Consider the following 16,999-nt stretch of genomic DNA (forward strand, 5'->3'; position numbering starts at 1 on the left):
CGGTACGTGCCTGGCTCCTCCCTAACCCCCCCGGTACGTGCCCGGCCCCGCCATAACCCCCTCAGTCCGTGTCCTGCCCCTCCATAACCCCCCCCGGTACGTGTTCTGTCCCTCCATAACCCTCCCGGTACATGCCCTGCCCCTCCACCCCACCCCCCGGTACGTGTCCTGCCCCTCCATAGCCCCCTTGGTACGTGCCCAGCCCCGCCATAACCCTCCCCCGGTACATGCCCCTACCCTCCAAACCCCCGGGACGTACCTGGCCCCGCCATCCCCCCCAGGCAGACCCCTCTGCCCCATCTCCCCGGGCACCCCACTCCCCACCGTCACTGGGGTCACACGGGTGCTCTGTCTCCGCAGGTTCCTCGCCTCCAAGGAGCAGTTCCATGCCTACCTGCGGGCCAGGGGCGAGCCTGGCGGCCAGGCCGGCGACAAGGGCAAGGAGGAGGAAGAGGAGGTCGAAGAGAAGGAGGAGGAGGTCAGCAGCTGCCAGAGTGAGCCCCCCGCCAAACGGGTGAGGGCGGAGGACCTCGGTCAGGACGGGGAAAGCCGAGAGGATGCTGGAGCAGAGGAGAAGGAGCCCGCGGAGCGGAAGCGGGCCCGGGGGCAGAACAAGAGCAGACCGTGTATGAAACCCAACCACTACGAGCAGAGCAGGCTGTGCCCGTCGGTGACGCAGGTAGGGCGCCGGGGCCCTGCTCCGCACTGCTCTGGGGTGGGGAATTTGGGACCCCGGTGGGCCCTTCCTACTCAAGGGCTGCGTTTATTTTTAAGTCTAGGAAAGGACATTGAAGATAGAGCCGCACCGGGGCAGACTCCCAGCAGGGTGGGCGTAGCAGGGGGCTGTGCTGGCAAAACCGCCTCCGCTGGCTTGCTGGGAGAGGGTGAAGCGGGACGAGCTGTGCTGGACAAGTGAAGTGTCAGCTTCCCTGAAGCGGTAGTGCTAAAATGTCCCCTCCAGTGGGTACGTCGCTGCCCTTCTGCGGCACTTTCCAGCAGTCAGCTTCCTGGGAGCGTTTCATGGGGCGCCCGACATCACCCAGGGAGCGACGGGTGCTCAGAGGAGTTCTGGCCCCTCTCTGGGCCGGGGCAGTCCCAGGCTCACCTCGCTTGTGCTGCAAGGTACAGGCATGCCCGGGGAAGGCAAGCGGAGGGCAGAGGTTTTAACCTCCTCTTTATTGTTTTAAGGGCTGCGCAGAGAAGTGCTACTTTGGCCCGCGGTGCCGCTTCCTTCACGACGTTGGCGAGTACATGGCTGCAAAGCCGGCCGACCTGGGGCGCAGCTGCGTGCTCTTCGAAACCTTCGGCAAGTGTGTTTACGGTGTCACCTGCCGCTTTGCCCAGGCCCACCTCGGGGACGGCTACCAGAACATCGTCAACACGGACCTGGCCAAGCAGTGGGAAGGGAAGTCGCTGGTGAGGAACAACCTCTCCAAGGACCTCCAGCACCAGCTACGCAAGAGGAAATTTACCTTCAAGAAGGCTGACGAGTACCTCCGTGGTCTGGCCAAGCCCCGTGGCGATGGTGGGAAGGGAGGCAAAGCCATGGGGTGCTCTACAGAGGAGCAAGAGGTGTCCAACTGCACAACACCCCAGGAGGGTCTGGGAGACAGCCCCAAATGTCCTGTGCTACCAGAGCAGGGAGAAGATCCCAAAACAGACTCCGTGCAGAGTCCTGGCCTCACAGGTGGTGAGGAGCCTTCCTCCATCAAAACAGTGGGCCCGGTGACAGACGAAGACATGATAAAGCTGCGGTCATGTGAGAAGAAGAAGGTGAGAGTTTGGTCGAGGGCTGCCGTCTCTTGTATACCTGTTAAGTGGTTAAGATTGTGCTTGGGAAGACAGAAGAGACCTCTTAGCTGGGTGAGAGGCAGACCGAGAACAGAGCTGCCTGTGGACCTTGTTACTGTCATGAGGGAAAGGATGCAGGAAGGTGAGCTCTTGGGGCTGTGGTGTTGTCCTTGGAGGCATGAGAACCAAGAGAAGCTGCAGCCCTTTGCACGTGAAGGAGGGCAGGGGCTGAGCTGTCCGTGAGGGTGGGAATGATCTGCAAGGAGAGCCAAGGCTGGGGCTGGTTGGTTTGTGTGTGCTGCACAGTGCTCTCCTGGGGCGAGAGCATTGCCTCCTTCCTCTCCTCCTCATCACCTCTGTCCTTGCATCCATTAGCCAATCTATCTGGCCTCTAGATCTGTAACTGCTGGGAGTTCTCTCCAAGCTGAGCAGTGAAAACAAACTGAGCGGTTCAAGTTTCTGGTTCTTTTATCCAAACGATACGTTCTTAGGGAATAGTTGAGGTTCTCAAACAAAACCGGTGATTTCCTGGGTTTCCCACTGAGTTTTACCCAAGGCAAGTGATAAAATTGCTAACTGGAATATCTTCCTGTTTAACCACTGCTGGTTCAGCTTGGCTAACGTGCTCCTCCATCCTTGTTGTTTTCCAGTTGGAAATCCAAGGCAAGCTCTACTTGGCTCCACTGACCACGGTAAGTGGATAATTCTGTCCTTTTGTCAAAATTTGCCATTGCCACATTTGGATGGGACAAACCATCTCTCTGCCGTCTCTTTCAGTGCGGTAACCTCCCTTTCCGAAGGATATGCAAGCGCTTCGGGGCAGACGTCACCTGCGGAGAGATGGCTGTGTGCACAAACCTGCTTCAGGGCCAGTCCTCCGAGTGGGCTCTCCTCAAACGGCATCATACCGAAGATATTTTTGGGGTGCAGGTGAGTGCTATCATCCTGATAACCAAACGAATGATAACTCACTTCTGAGGAGAAAAGCTGCTGCTTGAATTCAGGCAAACTGTCCCCCTTTGGCAGCTGGAGGGAGCGTTTCCAGACACGATGACCAAATGTGCAGAGCTCCTGAACCAGACAATTGAAGTGGACTTTGTAGACATCAATGTCGGGTGTCCCATTGACCTGGTCTACAAGAAGGTAAGAAGACGTTCTGCAGCATGTTTTGCTTCCTTCAATAGATGCTTGTCTTTTGCCTCATCCCCTGCCACCTGATCTGCTCCTGCCAGTCTGATCCAGAGCTCCCAGTTCATTTATGGGCACTAGACTTCAGCAAGAAGGTGAATAAGCTGTTCAAAGAGCAGAGAATGGTTAGCTGTCTCTGCCTGGCAGCAGGCAGAAGTTGGGAGGGAAGAGGGCTGTGGGGTTTGTTTTGTTGAAGAGTCCCATTTCTCCAAGTCTTGAGATGCTCCAAGCCTTACCTGCATTCCCTGAGTAGAGGGCTGCTGTTGAGCAGCTCCAAGGAGGCTCATCACTATGCAAGGAAGCAGAAAGGCTTGACCGTGCCACTTTTTGTCTCCCAGGGAGGAGGCTGTGCTCTGATGACTCGATCCAACAAGTTTGAACAGATCATCCGAGGGATGAACTCGGTGAGTTCCCGCTGGCAGCGGGAGATGAGCTGATGGAGCCAACTCCTGCCTCAGCCTGGCCTCACTCTCCCATTTCTGCAGGTGCTGGACGTCCCGCTGACCGTGAAGATACGGACCGGGGTGCAAGAAAAGATTAATGTGGCTCATAAAATAATCCCTAAGATCCGGGAGTGGGGAGCATCCATGGTCACGGTACAGGGATACTTGCTGTGGCGTGAGATTGTTGGCTGGTGCCTGGGGAACTCTGCTTGCCTGTCAGCCTAGAGCACGATGTGGGGGTGACCTTACCCTTCCCCACAGCTGAGGAGCTCTTTCAAACGCCTTTGACCAGCTGCGTACTACCTTTTAGTGTTTTCTGCTAATAACAGAGAAAAATTCAGATGCAGACAGCATTTTCCTACGTGCTCCTGAGCCTTGTATCCATTATGAAGGGAGATGGTTCCTGCAGTGCTCCTTACAGCAGGGCTGCGGAAGCGATGGGACCATCTCATTTGCATGGGGATGAGTAGTTCCTGCCCACAGTGAATATTCCCTTTCACTGTGAACAGTCACTCCTTGCTCTGGCTCACAAATAGCCGAAACATTACTCAGAAAGCAGCCAGCCCTTTCTCAGCTCTGCTGACCGCTTCTGCAGCCCAGTCTGTTAGCAACTGGCTGGGCTGTAGATCCAGAGGGATCCTTCACCCCAGCCTGGCATCATTGCCTTTGCGGAAGCACCTTCCTCCGGCGCTCCCGTTCTGCCCTGCCTCCTCCGGGGCGCTCGGTGAGATCTCACTGCGACTTTCTTCCCCAGCTTCACGGCCGATCCAGGGAACAGCGGTACACGAGGGTTGCTGACTGGGACTACATTGCAGAATGCGCTAAAATAGCAAGCCCCATGCCTCTTTTTGGTAGGTGTTTCTCTTGTTTTGTCATGTGAACTGAAAGTGCCACATGTTTGATTTGAAATATCTTTAAAAAAGAAAAAAACAGGCTCCCAAGGACATTTAGCCTGGGGGAGAGGTTGGAGTATCCCTACTGCTGCTGCTGACATGATGGAGTGAGTTACCAGCAGCTCTTGTGCAGCCCAGATCTGCCCGCGTGCTTGGGGCCAGGGGTGACGAGCACTGAGCGGAGTAGGAGGGGAAGGGACAGGCGGGACACAAAACACTGTGTTTTTATCAGGTGCTTTCTCTCTTGGGCACCGTGGCACAGACAGTAAGAGCTAAACCTTCAGGGTAGGAGTTGGGAGCGGAGAGGAAGAGAGGAGAAGGCTCTTCTTTTCCTTGTAAGGGGAACATTAATCAGAAGCATCCCTGGGAGTCTCTCAACACGAGCTCCAGAGCCTCTTTGGACAATCTGGCTCTTGGACCCTGTGTCCATTTTGAATTTTATCCCATGCCTGGATTTACTCATTTTTGACTTGCCCTCGTGTATCACTTTGACCTCTGGCTTCTCCCTTCCTTCTGGACAGGAAACGGTGATATTTTGTCTTACGAAGATGCTAATCGAGCCATGCAGATGGGCGTTTCAGGAATTATGATTGCAAGGCAAGTGCCTGTGTTTCCCCTTTGCTTCTGAGCTCTGTCAGTGCAAGGAATTAAAAAAAACCCTAAACAAACCCAAAACACGAGAAGTTTCCTCTTGGCAAAACTACTCTTTGAAACTTGGTAAAATCAGTTTGCGTCTGTGGGAACTAACAGCGGCTTCCTATTGAAATTGAAAAAAAAAAAAAATTTAAAGCAGCATTGGCTGGCAAATAAGTGCTGGAAAGTCTCTTAAATTACTTGGCATCTTCAGAAGCATCAGTCCTGGGAATAACAATGCACATTTTTTTTTGACTACAGAGGGGCACTCATCAAACCGTGGCTTTTCACTGAAATTAAGGAACAGAGACACTGGGATATCTCCTCCAGCGAGAGATTTGATATCCTCAAAGACTTCACCAACTATGGCCTTGAGCACTGGGGGTCAGATACTCAGGGAGTGGAGAAGACCAGGAAGTTCCTGCTGGAATGGCTCTCGTTCCTGTGCAGGTAATTCTCCCCAACTGAGAGGATCTTTAGCGCAGCGAGCCTGTACCATTTGAACCCTAGCACACACTGCCATTACATTTCATTGCAGGTATATTCCAGTTGGCTTATTAGAACACCTACCTCAGAAAATTAACGAGCGACCTCCTTACTACATGGGGAGAGACTATCTGGAGACGCTGATGGCAAGCCAAAACGTGGACGATTGGATTAAAATAAGGTAGTAAAGCATTGAATTTCATTTAAATTGCTAGCAAGGGACATCACAGAGCCCCACAAAATCCCTGTGCTTGTATGCATCCTCCAAAGAGGGGGCGATGACTCTTTCCCAACAGTTTAAGAGGGTGTAAGAAAGCGGCAAGGGTTAACCAGTGCTTTACTTTGAGATTTTAACTGAGTCTGGAGTTGTCACAGAGAACTCTCTCGATCCCTGTGTCTGCTTCAGCAGGTCATCCAGTACCCGCTGCAAATCTAGAATAGCTGACCTCTCTCACGACACGCTGTTCATCCCAGGACAGTCGTAGGAACCAACAAAGGAGAGCGCAACGATGGGATGTCTCAGGCTTTCAGCATCAGATCCCTCTGTGCTCTGCCCGGACAGTCCCAGCCTGCCAGGCCCATACAGACGCCAAGCAGGAAGGCAGTCCCCATCCCCAAGTTAGGGGAGCTGAGCATTTTCCCCATTTTTCATTATCTGATTTCTGAATTCATGCAACAAAGTGCAGGAAACTGTTTTTCCCCACACCTACGAGTCCTCGGGCACTGGCTTGAAATGACTTTGCAAGCTCAAAGCCAGCTAAAATAAGAGCTGGAGCAGCCAGCTGCTATTTCCCATCTCATGGAAACAGCGATTAGCAAAAATAGAGCATGGCTACAGCCTTCTCTGGTTTTGCTAATCCTCATCTGTTGCGTTAGTACTGTGAACAGCTGCCTAAAACCACGTTACAAGTACCTCAAGTTTTGATCAGAATTTTTCAATGCCATTTTTCAGGCAGAACCTGCCCGCGTTAGGCTGCACAAAGCTTTGTAACCTGTGGTCTTTACAGTGCCACGTAATAAACATTTATAGCCATAAGAACTCAAAATTTTAAAGTAATTTAGGTTTATTCATTAAAGCTCATTTTAAGGAGATGCTAACCAGAAGCTGGGTTCTCTGAGCACACTCTGTTTCTGCTTTTGTGCTGTAGATTCAGGCTCTTGCTATGCAGTTCTATGCCCTGCTGCGATACTCTCTCTGACATGTCTTATGGAAAGTTTTAGTGATGCTGTATTGAACCAGCATCCAGGAAATAAGCCTCCTTGACTATAAAGAAAATTACTCTGCACTGAAAATACAACGTGCGTTCCAAAGTGTGAAATAGTTGAAGTCTTAAGCTGGGATAAATCTGATCGCAATAGATCTGGCTTGCATCATTTTAGGATCTGACCTTAATACTTTTTGGCACGAACAGGGTTTTGGCTCTGCACAAGCACAGCGAGAAGTGGGGAGGAGCTTTCCAGAGGCTCGCGTTGATTTTAGGCACGTCAGTGCCAGCGGTGAGGCTGGTATTCAGGTCACCAAACTTAGGAACCCATTTTGGCATCAACTCTCGGTGACTCCCCAGCAAGAACAGCATTGCCCTTATCTGGAGGCTGCGTCCCTCCAGTACTGTGGGTCAGGGTTAAAGCTCAGCACCAGAGGTGGTTTTGTGCAGTAGCCCTAAATTTTCGGGAGGGTAAAGGCTTATTTGACACATCTGACTGCAGTCACCGTCGCTGTAGAGCCACGGGGCCGTGCAGCAGCTGGGTACCGGTGGCTCTGTTGTACTGAACACAAACCTCTCTTTTGTTTTGTTCTTGTTTTTTTTCTTTCTTTCTTCCAGTGAGCTGCTTCTGGGACCCGTACCTACCAGCTTCACCTTCCTGCCTAAACACAAGGCAAATTCCTACAGATAGGGCTGATGAGGCCCTTCCCCATGGCATCAAGTTGAGAGGAGGCGTTGGGGTGGCGTGTGTTGCTCGGCTGCGCTCCAAAATGAAATAAAGTTTTATGTTTTTAGAAACGCGGTTGCCTTCACGCCCCCAGCATCGGTCCCTGCCACGAGTTACGCGGCAGATGGCCTCGCACAATCCTGCAGCCAGAGGTGCCTCACTCACAGAGCGCAATCTGTTTAATTAACAGGATACAGGCCAGGAGAGATCTTTGGCCTCCAGTTCACGGCAGGAGTTGTCCCAACTCCCCCAGGCCCCACACTGTTCACATAGCGGGAGCAAGAGGCCTCTGTTCCTACCAGGATGTCCTTGGTAGTGCCAAATCCTCCGAGTACGAGGAGGGGATGTACTAACCCCATCCCTGGGGTCCTGTAGAGCACAAACAGCCGCAGCATCTCATCATCGGATGTTGTGCAGAATCCAGTCCTTTTCTGGGAGCGCACAGCGGCGGGTACTGTCTCCTCCTGGGTGTCATGCACTTGAGGAGGTGGAAGCACAGCCCTGTCCGAGGGGGATCCAGAGCTGCTTGTTTCCCGATCAGGAGACTAAAAGACCTGACGGCACTACTTGAGCAAGGGCTGGGGGAAAGCACGCCACCGAGTGACACTGCGTGACCGTCCCTCGTGCCCTCGAGGTCCTTTTTCCTCTCTCTGTGTCACTCCCGTCAACGCAGCGAACAGAAGCGCAGGCCATAGTCACAAATGCATTTGCCATCTGGCACAAGGAGGCTGCGGATGCAGCTTGGTCCCCACTCACCTCCGCTGAATCAACTTGTTCTTTTCCCCCCCTGAAAAATACTATTTAAAGCAAAAAGCATTTGCACCCACAGCCCCCGATAGGTGCCTATAGGGGCCAGGGCCACCCCAGCCCCCCCCTTAACCCTTTCCCTCCCCAGGAAGAGCTGGGGAGGCTGTTGGGGTGGGACGGAACACGGGGAGCCCCTACATTCCATCCTGGGAGATGCCAGAGAGTCCTTAGCAGCCAACAGCCAGAACGGACCATGGCGCTGCCACCACTGCGGCTCCCACCACGTGGCTCCTGGCCCCCGCCGGCGCCCCAGTTTCTTCAGACTTTTGTGCTCCCCGAAACCTTCTACCCCCAAGGTAGGGACCGACCCCAACCCCTGCAGCCCGGGGACGCTCTTGGAGGCAAGAGCGGAGGTGACCACCGCCGGCCATCACTCCCATCTCTTTCAGGCTCAGCCACCCTGTTCCAAGTGCCCGGGCAGGAGCAGCCCTTCCCTGCAGCCTGGGTGCCCCAGGCACCCCCAGCAGGTATGGCACCCCTGTCTGCTCTGGCACCCCGGCACCTTCAGCATCCCCGACCCCCTGGCACCCCCATCCCACCCATCCCCCTGGCAATTTTCACACAGGGCTTCAGCAAGCCCACGTGAGCGTCCCTGCCCTTGCCTGGGTGACGTGGGCCCAGTAAATCCAATTTCCAGAGAATTTCCAAAATACTTGGGGCCATCTCTCCCGTTTCACCTCCTAGAAGCGAGTCTCCTCCCTGATTTGCAACCCCGTCCCGCCAGCACAGCAGCTCACCCCGCGGGGAGTGCCCCGGCCACAAGCTCCCCATGTGCCTGGCGCAGAGCCGGGGGACGTTGGCCATCGGGGCCAGCTCGGTGGGTGCCCCTGGAGGGTCCCCCCAGCCCAGCACGGCTCCCTCCCACCCACACAGGTCTGCAGAGGGCTCCATGTGGCTGCTTCTTCGACCCCCGGGTCTTCCACATCCAGTGGACCAACACCATCCTGCCTCCACCGGCCGCCTCCATGCTCGGCCACGGCACTGCTCCTCTGCCGGGTGCTGCCCTGTGGGGCCCCGGGGTCTGCGGGACCCCCCTGGCCTGGGCAGCCCCAGGGACCCCCCAGGGCCAACTGCAACACCTCGCACCCTACAAAAATCAGGGGACAGCGGTGGCCCCAGCCCCGCCGGTGCTGCTGACCTCCATCCCCAGCTACCAGCCCATCGAGGGGCAGTCTGCACAGATCAACATCTCCAGCACAGCCACCCCCGCGGAGGCATCCCTGGGCAGCGACGTCCCCCCCAGCCCCTGCGCTGCCCCCCACAACCAAGCCCTCGAGGACCTGGCAGACAACCTCGCAGTGTCCGAGGAGATGCTTCTTGAAGAGGCCCTAAGGCTCTTTGGTTGCTCCCTGGATGCGATGGGGGTCAGCCAGGACGATCCCAGCAGCGGCCCCATGCCTGGGGACCCCGGTGACACCAGTGGAGAGGGGACAGCAGTGGCCCCAGCCCTTCCAGTGCTGCTGACGTCCATCCCCAGCTTTGAGCCCATCGAGGGGCAGTCTGCACAGATCAACATCTCCAGCACGGCCACCCCCGCGGAGGCACCCCTGGGCAGCGACGTCCCCCCCAGCCCCTGCGCTGCCCCCCACAACCAAGCCCTCGAGGACCCGGCACACAACCTTGCACTGCTCAAGGAGGTGCCTCTCAAAGAGGCCCTAACGCTCTTTGATTGCTCCCTGGATGCGGTGGGGGTCAGCCAGGACGATCCCAGCAGCGGCCCCATGCCTGGGCACCCTGATGACACCGGCACAGCGATCCCCCCCTGCGACTTCAGCTCGCTCTCACTGCCCAAGGAGCTGCTCACCCCTGACTACAGCATCCCCGAGACCACCGACACCACCGTGAGCTTAGAAGAATTCAATGCCATCGGGATGGAGCCCCAGGAGCCGGGGGGGGATGCGGGGATGGACCTGCCACCGTCCCAGCCTGCCCCGGCAGAGAAGCGGGGGAAGAAGTGGGCGAAGAGCACCCTGCCAAAGCCACCCAGCAAGCGCAGGGCTCTCGCAGCCAGCATGGGGGTGGCAGAGGGGGATTAGACCCACTGCAGGGATGAGATGGGGGAGTGGGGGTGGTGTATTGGGGGGGGGGGGGAGTTAGAGTAGCTTTGATGGGACCTTTTCTTTTTTTCCCCATTAAATGCTGTTTGTCCAGAACCGCTCCGTGCCTGTGTCGGGGGGGGGGGGAGGGAACGCAGGGGGCACGGGGAAACAGCACCCAAGAGGTGCAAAAGCCCCGCTGAGCCCCAAATCAGAGCCAGCGAGCTCCCAAGGGCACCAAGCCACCCCCAGGGCTGAGTCACCGCCAGCGGGGCAGGCAATGGCAGGGGGGGAACTCCTCTGTCCCCTTCCCCATGGGAAGCAGCCCTTTGGCGGGGGAGCGAGGACAGACAGGTCCCTGCAGGACTCACGGACATGGCCCCACGCAGAAAGCAGCACAGAGCCCCTGGGACAAGGGCAGACCTTGGGGGGCCAGGGCGGGGGACAGACACACACAACAACAAGGGCTGCAAGGCCTTCATCTTGAAGACAACCAGCGTCCCCTCCAGCGGGGACAGGGCTCAGTGCAAAGCCCTTCAAAGCCTCAAGACAATCACGCCCTTCCTCGGGTCCCACCACGCTCAGCTCCGGAGCCCGGCTTTGCCTCACTGCCGCAGCAAAATAACCCCAATTCACCCCAAGAATGGCAAGGGAGAGAGCTGCAGGCCAGGCAGGGACTCTCCTCCCCTTGTCTGGCTGCACCTTGAGCAGCCACAAGACTAGGAAGGGGGAAAAAAAGAAAAAAAGAAAAAAAAAAAAATCACTGCACTGGCCAGAAAGTGCCTGGAAACTTCATCTCTCTTTATTGCCCATTTCCCATCCAAGCTCCACAACCTGGGGCCAATGCAGCCAACGGCACCTTCGGGAAGCAGCCTCACCTTTCCGGGTCTGCCTTGCAGAAGGTGCAGGGTGAGGTCCCCGTCGGGGCAGTCCCCCAGCGCCGGGGGTCAAGGGGGCTGAGCCCCACCTTAGGACAGTCCCAGTGATGCCGCTGGGGTGGCGGGAACCGGTCTGGACCCTGGGCAGGCGCAGTCCCACTGGTGTCGGCACGGCACAGCTCCCGGTGCTGCTGCTGCTGCTCAGCATCCCGCCTCGCACGCTGACCCGCCCCGAGCATCGTCCTTGCCCCAAAACGCCTGTCCCCTGGAGCGGCTGCACCACCACTGCCCACAGCTCTCGGGAGCCACAGAGAGTTATTCTGCTCGAGAGAAGGAGGAAAACAAAAGAAAAGAAAAAGCCTCAAACGCAAACGTAAAGGAGCCTCAGCGCCGGAGGACGAGCTCTCCTCTCCCAAAGCTGCTGCAGAAGCCCTTGGTACCATTGGGGCCATGGGGCAGGCGGAGCACCCCATCCCGCAGGCTGAGGAGCTCAGGCACCCGCTTCGCTGCTGGGGGATTGCCGGGAGGAGGTTTGGCATCTAGAGAGGGGCTGCTGCGCCAGGGTGTCCAGGCACCCGCCCCGCTCCCCCAGCCGCAGCCGCGGGGGCTCTCGGTGCTGGAGCAGAAGCTGGAGCAGCTGCCGGTGCCCAAGCCTGTCCCAAGCGGAGGGAAGACTTTGCTGGTGAGGAGCGATCCAGTGAAGGAGCTGCTGAAATCACTGGGCTTGAAGTCGCCACCGGGCCAGGTGGGTGCCAAGGGGTCCTTGTGCAGGAGGAGGGGCGGTGACGCCAGGGCATGATCTGACTCCAGGGAGCTGCAGAGCAGGGAGTCCCCAATGCCATAGGAGAAGGTCGCGGCCGCCGCCTGTGCTTTCCAACCTGGGGTGTCCACCAGCTCCTCCATCACCTCCCTCTCAGCTCCAGGTTTCTTCTTGGAGCCCTTCCCACAGAGCCGGACCACCTTGATGCTCTCGCCGCCCGGGCGGCTTTGGCGGCCGAGGTCCTCGAAGGCCCTGCGGGCGCTCTCCAGGCTCTCGTACTCCACCAGCGCGCAGCACTTGCTCAGCAGCTCGGGGAAGCGCGACGTGTATTTCCGCACATCGGAGGGCAGCTTGCGGCCCGGCCGCAGGATGCGGATGGAGGTGATGGCGCCGAAGGGGCTGAACATCCTCGTGATGGTCTCAAGGAAGTTCTTCTGGAGCGGCAGCAACACGTCCTGCTCCTGGGGCAGCAGCTCCCAGGCCAGCAGCAGTTTGCTGGGGGGGATGCTCAGCAGGGACTCGGGGACGGGGACCCGCCGCCTCACTTTGGTGCCCTCCTTGTTCACCTCCAGCAGCTCCGAGAACTGCAGGGCATAGAGCGTGAGCCGCCAGTCACGCGTCAGGTATTTCACCTGTGGGAGAGAGGGGGCCACTGCGTCCCCGTGAGTCTCCCCAGGCAGGGACCTTCCTAAACCCATCATCCAGGCAGGCTGCAACCCCATTAACCTGAAGTCATGGCAAGGCAACATCCCCCTTCCACGTGAGCATCTTCGGGGTTTGCAGGAGAAGGTCCCCAGTGCCCCCTGGACCGCGGCAACAAGCTATGGCTTCCCCGTACGTCACACCACCAGCGCTTCCCTGCAGTTTTTTGGTTAAGGGATGATCTCTCCCAAAGCAGCCCGGGGGGACCATGGGCAGAAGAGGTGAATCCAGCCCTGGGGCTGGTTTGAGGACTGTTCACTGCTTCCCCAGCCACCCTCCCTGGTTGGAGAACTGCTGTAGCACATTGAAGGCAGAGAGCAGAGCCCAGCTCTGCACCACCAGCGCTTTGCTGGGACACAGACAGCCTGAGCAGAGCCTGAACCTCACCGTACACCCCACCAGAGACACCCAGAGTGCACCCAGACACCCTCCACACGAAGGCCACTTCCCACCCTGGCTGGCCGGCACCGTGGGCTGCCTACCTTCTTGAAGGACGTCAGCAGTTTGATGCTGACAAAGCCCATCTTGTTCTTCTGGACATGTTTCAGGAGGAAAGCGTCCTTGGCCAGGTTCTCATCAGAGAGGTAGAACTCTACCTGGGACACGATCCTCCGGACCAGCTGCGGGTCAGGGATGGAGCAGTTGCAGTCCAACAGATCAGCCCCCAAAACATCGCTCACCTCGCAGAAGCTCCTGGCAGAGCAGCAGGGACACAGGCGTGAGTTGGTGGCCTTTGGGATGTGCAGCACTGCCCAGTCCCAGCCGCAGTGGGACTGGTTTAACCCCAGTCAGCAACTCAGCACCACGCAGCCGTTTTCCCCTTCCCCCTCCCAGTGGGGTGAGGAGGAGGAAAGCAAAGGAAAAAAAAAAGTAAAACTCATGGGTTGAGATAAGAACAGTTTAACAACTAAAGTAAAATACTAACAATAGTAATAATGAAGTATAATAATAATAGTAATGAAAAGGAATGCAACAAAAAAAAAGGAGGGGGGGGAAGGAAAAAAAACAGTGATGCACAATGCAATTGCTCACCACCCACTGACCGATGCCCAGTTAGTTCCCGAACCGCGATCCACGCCTCCCGGCCAACTCCCCCCCGTTTATATACTGGGCATGACGTTCCATGGTATGGAATAGCCCTTTGGCTAGTTGGGGTCAGCTGCCCCGGCTCTGCTCCCTCCCAGCTTCTTGCCCACCTGCTTGCTGGCAGAGCACGGGAGGCTGAAAAATCCTTGACTTAAGAGAGGCGCTACTTAGCAACAAGTAAAACATCAGAGTGTTATCAACATCATTCTCACACTAAATCCAAAACACAGCACTGTACCAGCTACTAAAAAGAAAGTTAACTCTGTCCCAGCCGAAACCAGGACACCCACGCACAACCCAGCAGCCACGTACCCACTGAAGCTCTCGAAGAAGTCCTCCTGGCTGAGCAGGGGAAATGAGCGGCTCCGTGGTGGAAGGAGATGCAGTGCCGGGAAGGAATTTCTTTGCAGTGGCAGAGGGGTGCTGCAGCTGGGCTGGGAACCGAGCTCCAAGGCCACCCCAGAGCTACGTGATGACATCGTCCTTCATCTGGGACATTACACAGGAGAAGGACAGTGCCGGGATGCTTCCTGGCTGCGGCCAGCCCCGGGGCAGAGCCCTGCTCTGGGCTGCAGCCCCAACCCCAGCCCAGGGATGGGGGAGCGGAGGCAGCTCGGTGCTGTGCCCTTACCTGCTTGGCAGTGCTGGGAAGGGTAGAAAGTCCCGGCACTACATCCTAGAGACCTGCAGGCAGCAGGCCCCAACCCTCCCCACCACCAAACTAAAGCTCCTAAAAAAAAAAAACAAAGGGAAAAGAAAAAAGAAAGAAAAAGCCCTCAGGGTAAGTAGGCTGCCGGTTTATAAGAGCAGCCACCCAGAAGGAGCCGCAGTGGGCGGTTACGGACCTGCCCCCCCCCCCCTCCCAGACCCCCCCAGGCTCCAGGTGAAACCTGGCTGCGGGCTGAGCGGCCCCAGCTGAGCCCGGCGGCAGGCGCGCTCCTCCGGCGGCGGCGGCCGGGCCGGGCCGGGCCGGGCCGGGCGGGCAGGGGAGGAGCAGGGGCAGCAGCACCGGTCCCCTGTGGTACCCAGTGGGGCAGTGAACCGCTGCCATGAGGGATCTCGGGCCGTGCCTCAGTTTCCCTGTCTTGCACAGGGACAGTAACAGTCACATGGAGGTGGAGGGAGGGTTCAGTCTAGGGCGCTGGTTGGGCTCTTGGTGCTGCCAGAGTGACAGGCAAAGGTCCTTCTTCCTGCAGAAATCGCCTCCCCCCCCCCCCAATGAGAGGCAGCAGAAGAGCCCCAAGAACGGGGTGAAGCCCAGGGAAGGGCACGGGCCCCCTGGGAGGGGGTGATGCTGTGGGGCAGGACAGCCCATAGCTTCAGTACAAGATGGGGAAGGAGGTCCAGGATGAAACTCATCCCTGTTGCTTGAGCCCTGCATCGGGCAGCAGCGAGGGGCTAGGGCAGGCGGCGATGCCAGGGCACGGGGGGCCGCGGAGGGTGCCGTGAACCAGAGCTGCCGTCTGGAGGGGTCGATCCTGGGAGCCTGACCTGGCTGACCCTCAGCCCGTCTGTCCAGGCATGGGGTATAGCTGACGTTTCTCTGTGCCCTATGGCCACAAGGACTGGCCAACGGCTCGTCACACGTCCACCTTGAGCTCTCGAAACAACCTGACTGTCACCAGACTGGCAGCATCTCCCACAGGGGCAGGCCAGTCCCTGGCTGCAGCTCTGCAGGCAGCACTGCAGTCTCCCCTGCCTGAACACCTTGCCCCAGCCGTGCAGGGCTGCTGCCGATGAATCCCCAGGCTGTGCCACACTGTCCAGCTCGAAGCTCATCCTTCTGGGACGAGTCGCAGGGACTGGCAATGCCAAACTGCTTCTGGGCTGTTGCACTCTCCTGGTTTCCTTGGGGTTGGTGCACTTCGTGTCACCCCACCACCACCACCTCCACCTCCCCTGCCACCTCCCGTCTCTCTCTGCTGGTTGGGAACTGCGTGGCCATGAGATGGTGGGTGGAAGAGAAAGTCCTGGGATGAGAGAGGTGGCCAAGAGCCGCCCGGCAAGGGAACTGGGAACAGCCTCGGTCCCTGAAGGGTGGTGGCACTTGGTGGCAGGTGGTGACGAGGACTCACCTGAATTTGCAGCGGGAGGCAGATCCCCTGCCAGTCAGGACACTACAGGGCTTAAACCCCCACACCCAACACTCCCAGCTGAGTTGTCTCTCAACTGGAATCACAGGCGTTGACAGTGCTGCAAACCACCCTTTGCCCACGCGTGGGTGCTGCCTGTCCCTGGCAGGCAGCCCGGCTTGCCCCCGTCCTTTGCTGGGGTCCCACCGCCCGAGCCCGGCAGCTCCCCAGCCTGCCAGCCCAGCCCCGCAGCGACGCTCGCGCCGAAATCTCTGCAGGGATTTGCCCATCTAGGAGAGGCGATGGAGCCAGAGGCAAGCCGAAGCTGGCTGTGTGTGTGTTTTAACGGGGGCATTTTGAGCTGTGCTTTGCTTTCTGCTTGCAGCTGGGTATGCTTGGGGTCAGGAGGTGCTGCTCAGCTCCCCAGGGAGCCAGGGGGAAATAACCTGACTCAGTATCCGAAGGCAGAGGCTCAGGCTGGTCCGGCCATCCCCGCAAGACTGGGCATAATCCAGAGGGAAAGTGAAGCAAGCAAGGACGCAGCGGGAGAGAGGCTGAGGCTAAACCTTCCCCTTCCCAAGGGGTCAGAGCAGGAATGATCTGTCACTCATCACATCCCTGTCATACTGCTCCCATCCTCCACAATTAGTCTGGAAGCGTAATTAGAAAATGCTTCTTACAGCCCTGTGCTTAGCAGCAGCCTGATCTTTCAGCCTCTGCTCACCTCCGTGAACCCTGGTGTAATGGGCATAGTAACCCTACAAACCGGCTGCTGTTTCGCGGCGAATCTGCCTTCCTGCAGACACCGGATCCCTGGCCAAAACTGCTTTAATTAGACTGCACTGGGCAGATTCTGCATCTCCCCCCGACACTGCAAGGCTGAAGCATCTGCCTGACATCTCCTTTCAGTGATTAAAGAAGAAATGGGACCACAACAATTATTGTACAGGCCTGAGCATTTGATATACGTTTATTGCTATTCAGGTTTAGCTGGGAATTTTGTGCATATTGGGTTTAGGTGGTTATCCAGACTCCTTGCACAGTGCTGCAGAGCTCCAGAGCATCTCGTTTGCACGTCCGTGGTAAGCAGAAGGTGGCTGGGTTCGGTCGGTAGCGGCTGCAAAGAAGAGCCAACGCGCCTGCTGAAGTTGCTATCACACTCAGTGGGAGCAGGGGAGTTTAAGACTTGGTTGCTCAGTTGTTTTTTTAGACCATCTTATCTCATCAGCAGGATCTGAAGTGCGGACTCTGACCCAGGGAGTATTCATTGTCATTATTTACAGATAAATCCG

General features: G+C 57.3%; 3 protein-coding genes across 3 annotated transcripts; 2 read left to right on the forward strand and 1 right to left on the reverse strand.

The window, feature by feature from the left end:
• The first annotated feature begins 361 nt into the window (after positions 1-361).
• DUS3L (dihydrouridine synthase 3 like) lies at positions 362-7,399 on the forward strand. Its single transcript, XM_050910569.1, has 12 exons — positions 362-679; positions 1,189-1,773; positions 2,442-2,483; positions 2,569-2,721; positions 2,818-2,934; positions 3,318-3,383; positions 3,465-3,575; positions 4,177-4,273; positions 4,837-4,912; positions 5,210-5,398; positions 5,487-5,615; positions 7,258-7,399. Exons 1-12 carry the CDS (start codon positions 629-631, stop codon positions 7,328-7,330), a joined length of 1,689 nt encoding a protein of 562 aa, XP_050766526.1. The 5' UTR covers positions 362-628; the 3' UTR covers positions 7,331-7,399.
• A 967-nt stretch (positions 7,400-8,366) lies between these two features.
• PRR22 (proline rich 22) lies at positions 8,367-10,209 on the forward strand. The gene is made up of 3 exons (XM_050910795.1): positions 8,367-8,640; positions 9,047-9,107; positions 9,255-10,209. Exons 1-3 carry the CDS (start codon positions 8,367-8,369, stop codon positions 10,207-10,209), a joined length of 1,290 nt encoding a protein of 429 aa, XP_050766752.1.
• A 789-nt stretch (positions 10,210-10,998) lies between these two features.
• On the reverse strand, positions 10,999-14,358 carry LOC127025595 (la-related protein 6-like). The gene is made up of 4 exons (XM_050910653.1): positions 14,267-14,358; positions 13,948-14,124; positions 13,032-13,242; positions 10,999-12,479 (listed from the first exon to the last, which is right to left on the reverse strand). Exons 2-4 carry the CDS (start codon positions 14,112-14,114, stop codon positions 11,472-11,474), a joined length of 1,386 nt encoding a protein of 461 aa, XP_050766610.1. The 5' UTR covers positions 14,115-14,124; positions 14,267-14,358; the 3' UTR covers positions 10,999-11,471.
• Between the last annotated feature and the right edge of the window lie 2,641 nt (positions 14,359-16,999).

This window comes from Gymnogyps californianus, chromosome 24 (assembly GCF_018139145.2).
Source record: "Gymnogyps californianus isolate 813 chromosome 24, ASM1813914v2, whole genome shotgun sequence".
Lineage (NCBI taxonomy): Eukaryota > Metazoa > Chordata > Aves > Accipitriformes > Cathartidae > Gymnogyps > Gymnogyps californianus.

What these genes read in the sequence shown, in the direction of transcription:
- DUS3L (XM_050910569.1), top strand. Translation starts at nt 629, where the DNA reads ATGAAACCCAACCACTACGAGCAGAGCAGGCTGTGCCCGTCGGTGACG. An exon ending in TTGACCTGGTCTACAAGAAG is followed by an intron (nt 2,935 to 3,317) that starts GTAAGAAGACGT and finishes TTTGTCTCCCAG; the next exon opens with GGAGGAGGCTGTGCTCTGAT. An exon ending in AAGCCCCATGCCTCTTTTTG is followed by an intron (nt 4,274 to 4,836) that starts GTAGGTGTTTCT and finishes CCTTCTGGACAG; the next exon opens with GAAACGGTGATATTTTGTCT.
- PRR22 (XM_050910795.1), top strand. Translation starts at nt 8,367, where the DNA reads ATGGCGCTGCCACCACTGCGGCTCCCACCACGTGGCTCCTGGCCCCCG. An exon ending in GCCCCAGGCACCCCCAGCAG is followed by an intron (nt 8,641 to 9,046) that starts GTATGGCACCCC and finishes CCACCCACACAG; the next exon opens with GTCTGCAGAGGGCTCCATGT. An exon ending in GTCTTCCACATCCAGTGGAC is followed by an intron (nt 9,108 to 9,254) that starts CAACACCATCCT and finishes ACTGCAACACCT; the next exon opens with CGCACCCTACAAAAATCAGG.
- LOC127025595 (XM_050910653.1), bottom strand. Translation starts at nt 14,114, where the DNA reads ATGTCATCACGTAGCTCTGGGGTGGCCTTGGAGCTCGGTTCCCAGCCC. An exon ending in TTCTTCGAGAGCTTCAGTGG is followed by an intron (nt 13,243 to 13,947) that starts GTACGTGGCTGC and finishes CTGCTCTGCCAG; the next exon opens with GAGCTTCTGCGAGGTGAGCG. An exon ending in TGCTGACGTCCTTCAAGAAG is followed by an intron (nt 12,480 to 13,031) that starts GTAGGCAGCCCA and finishes TCTCTCCCACAG; the next exon opens with GTGAAATACCTGACGCGTGA.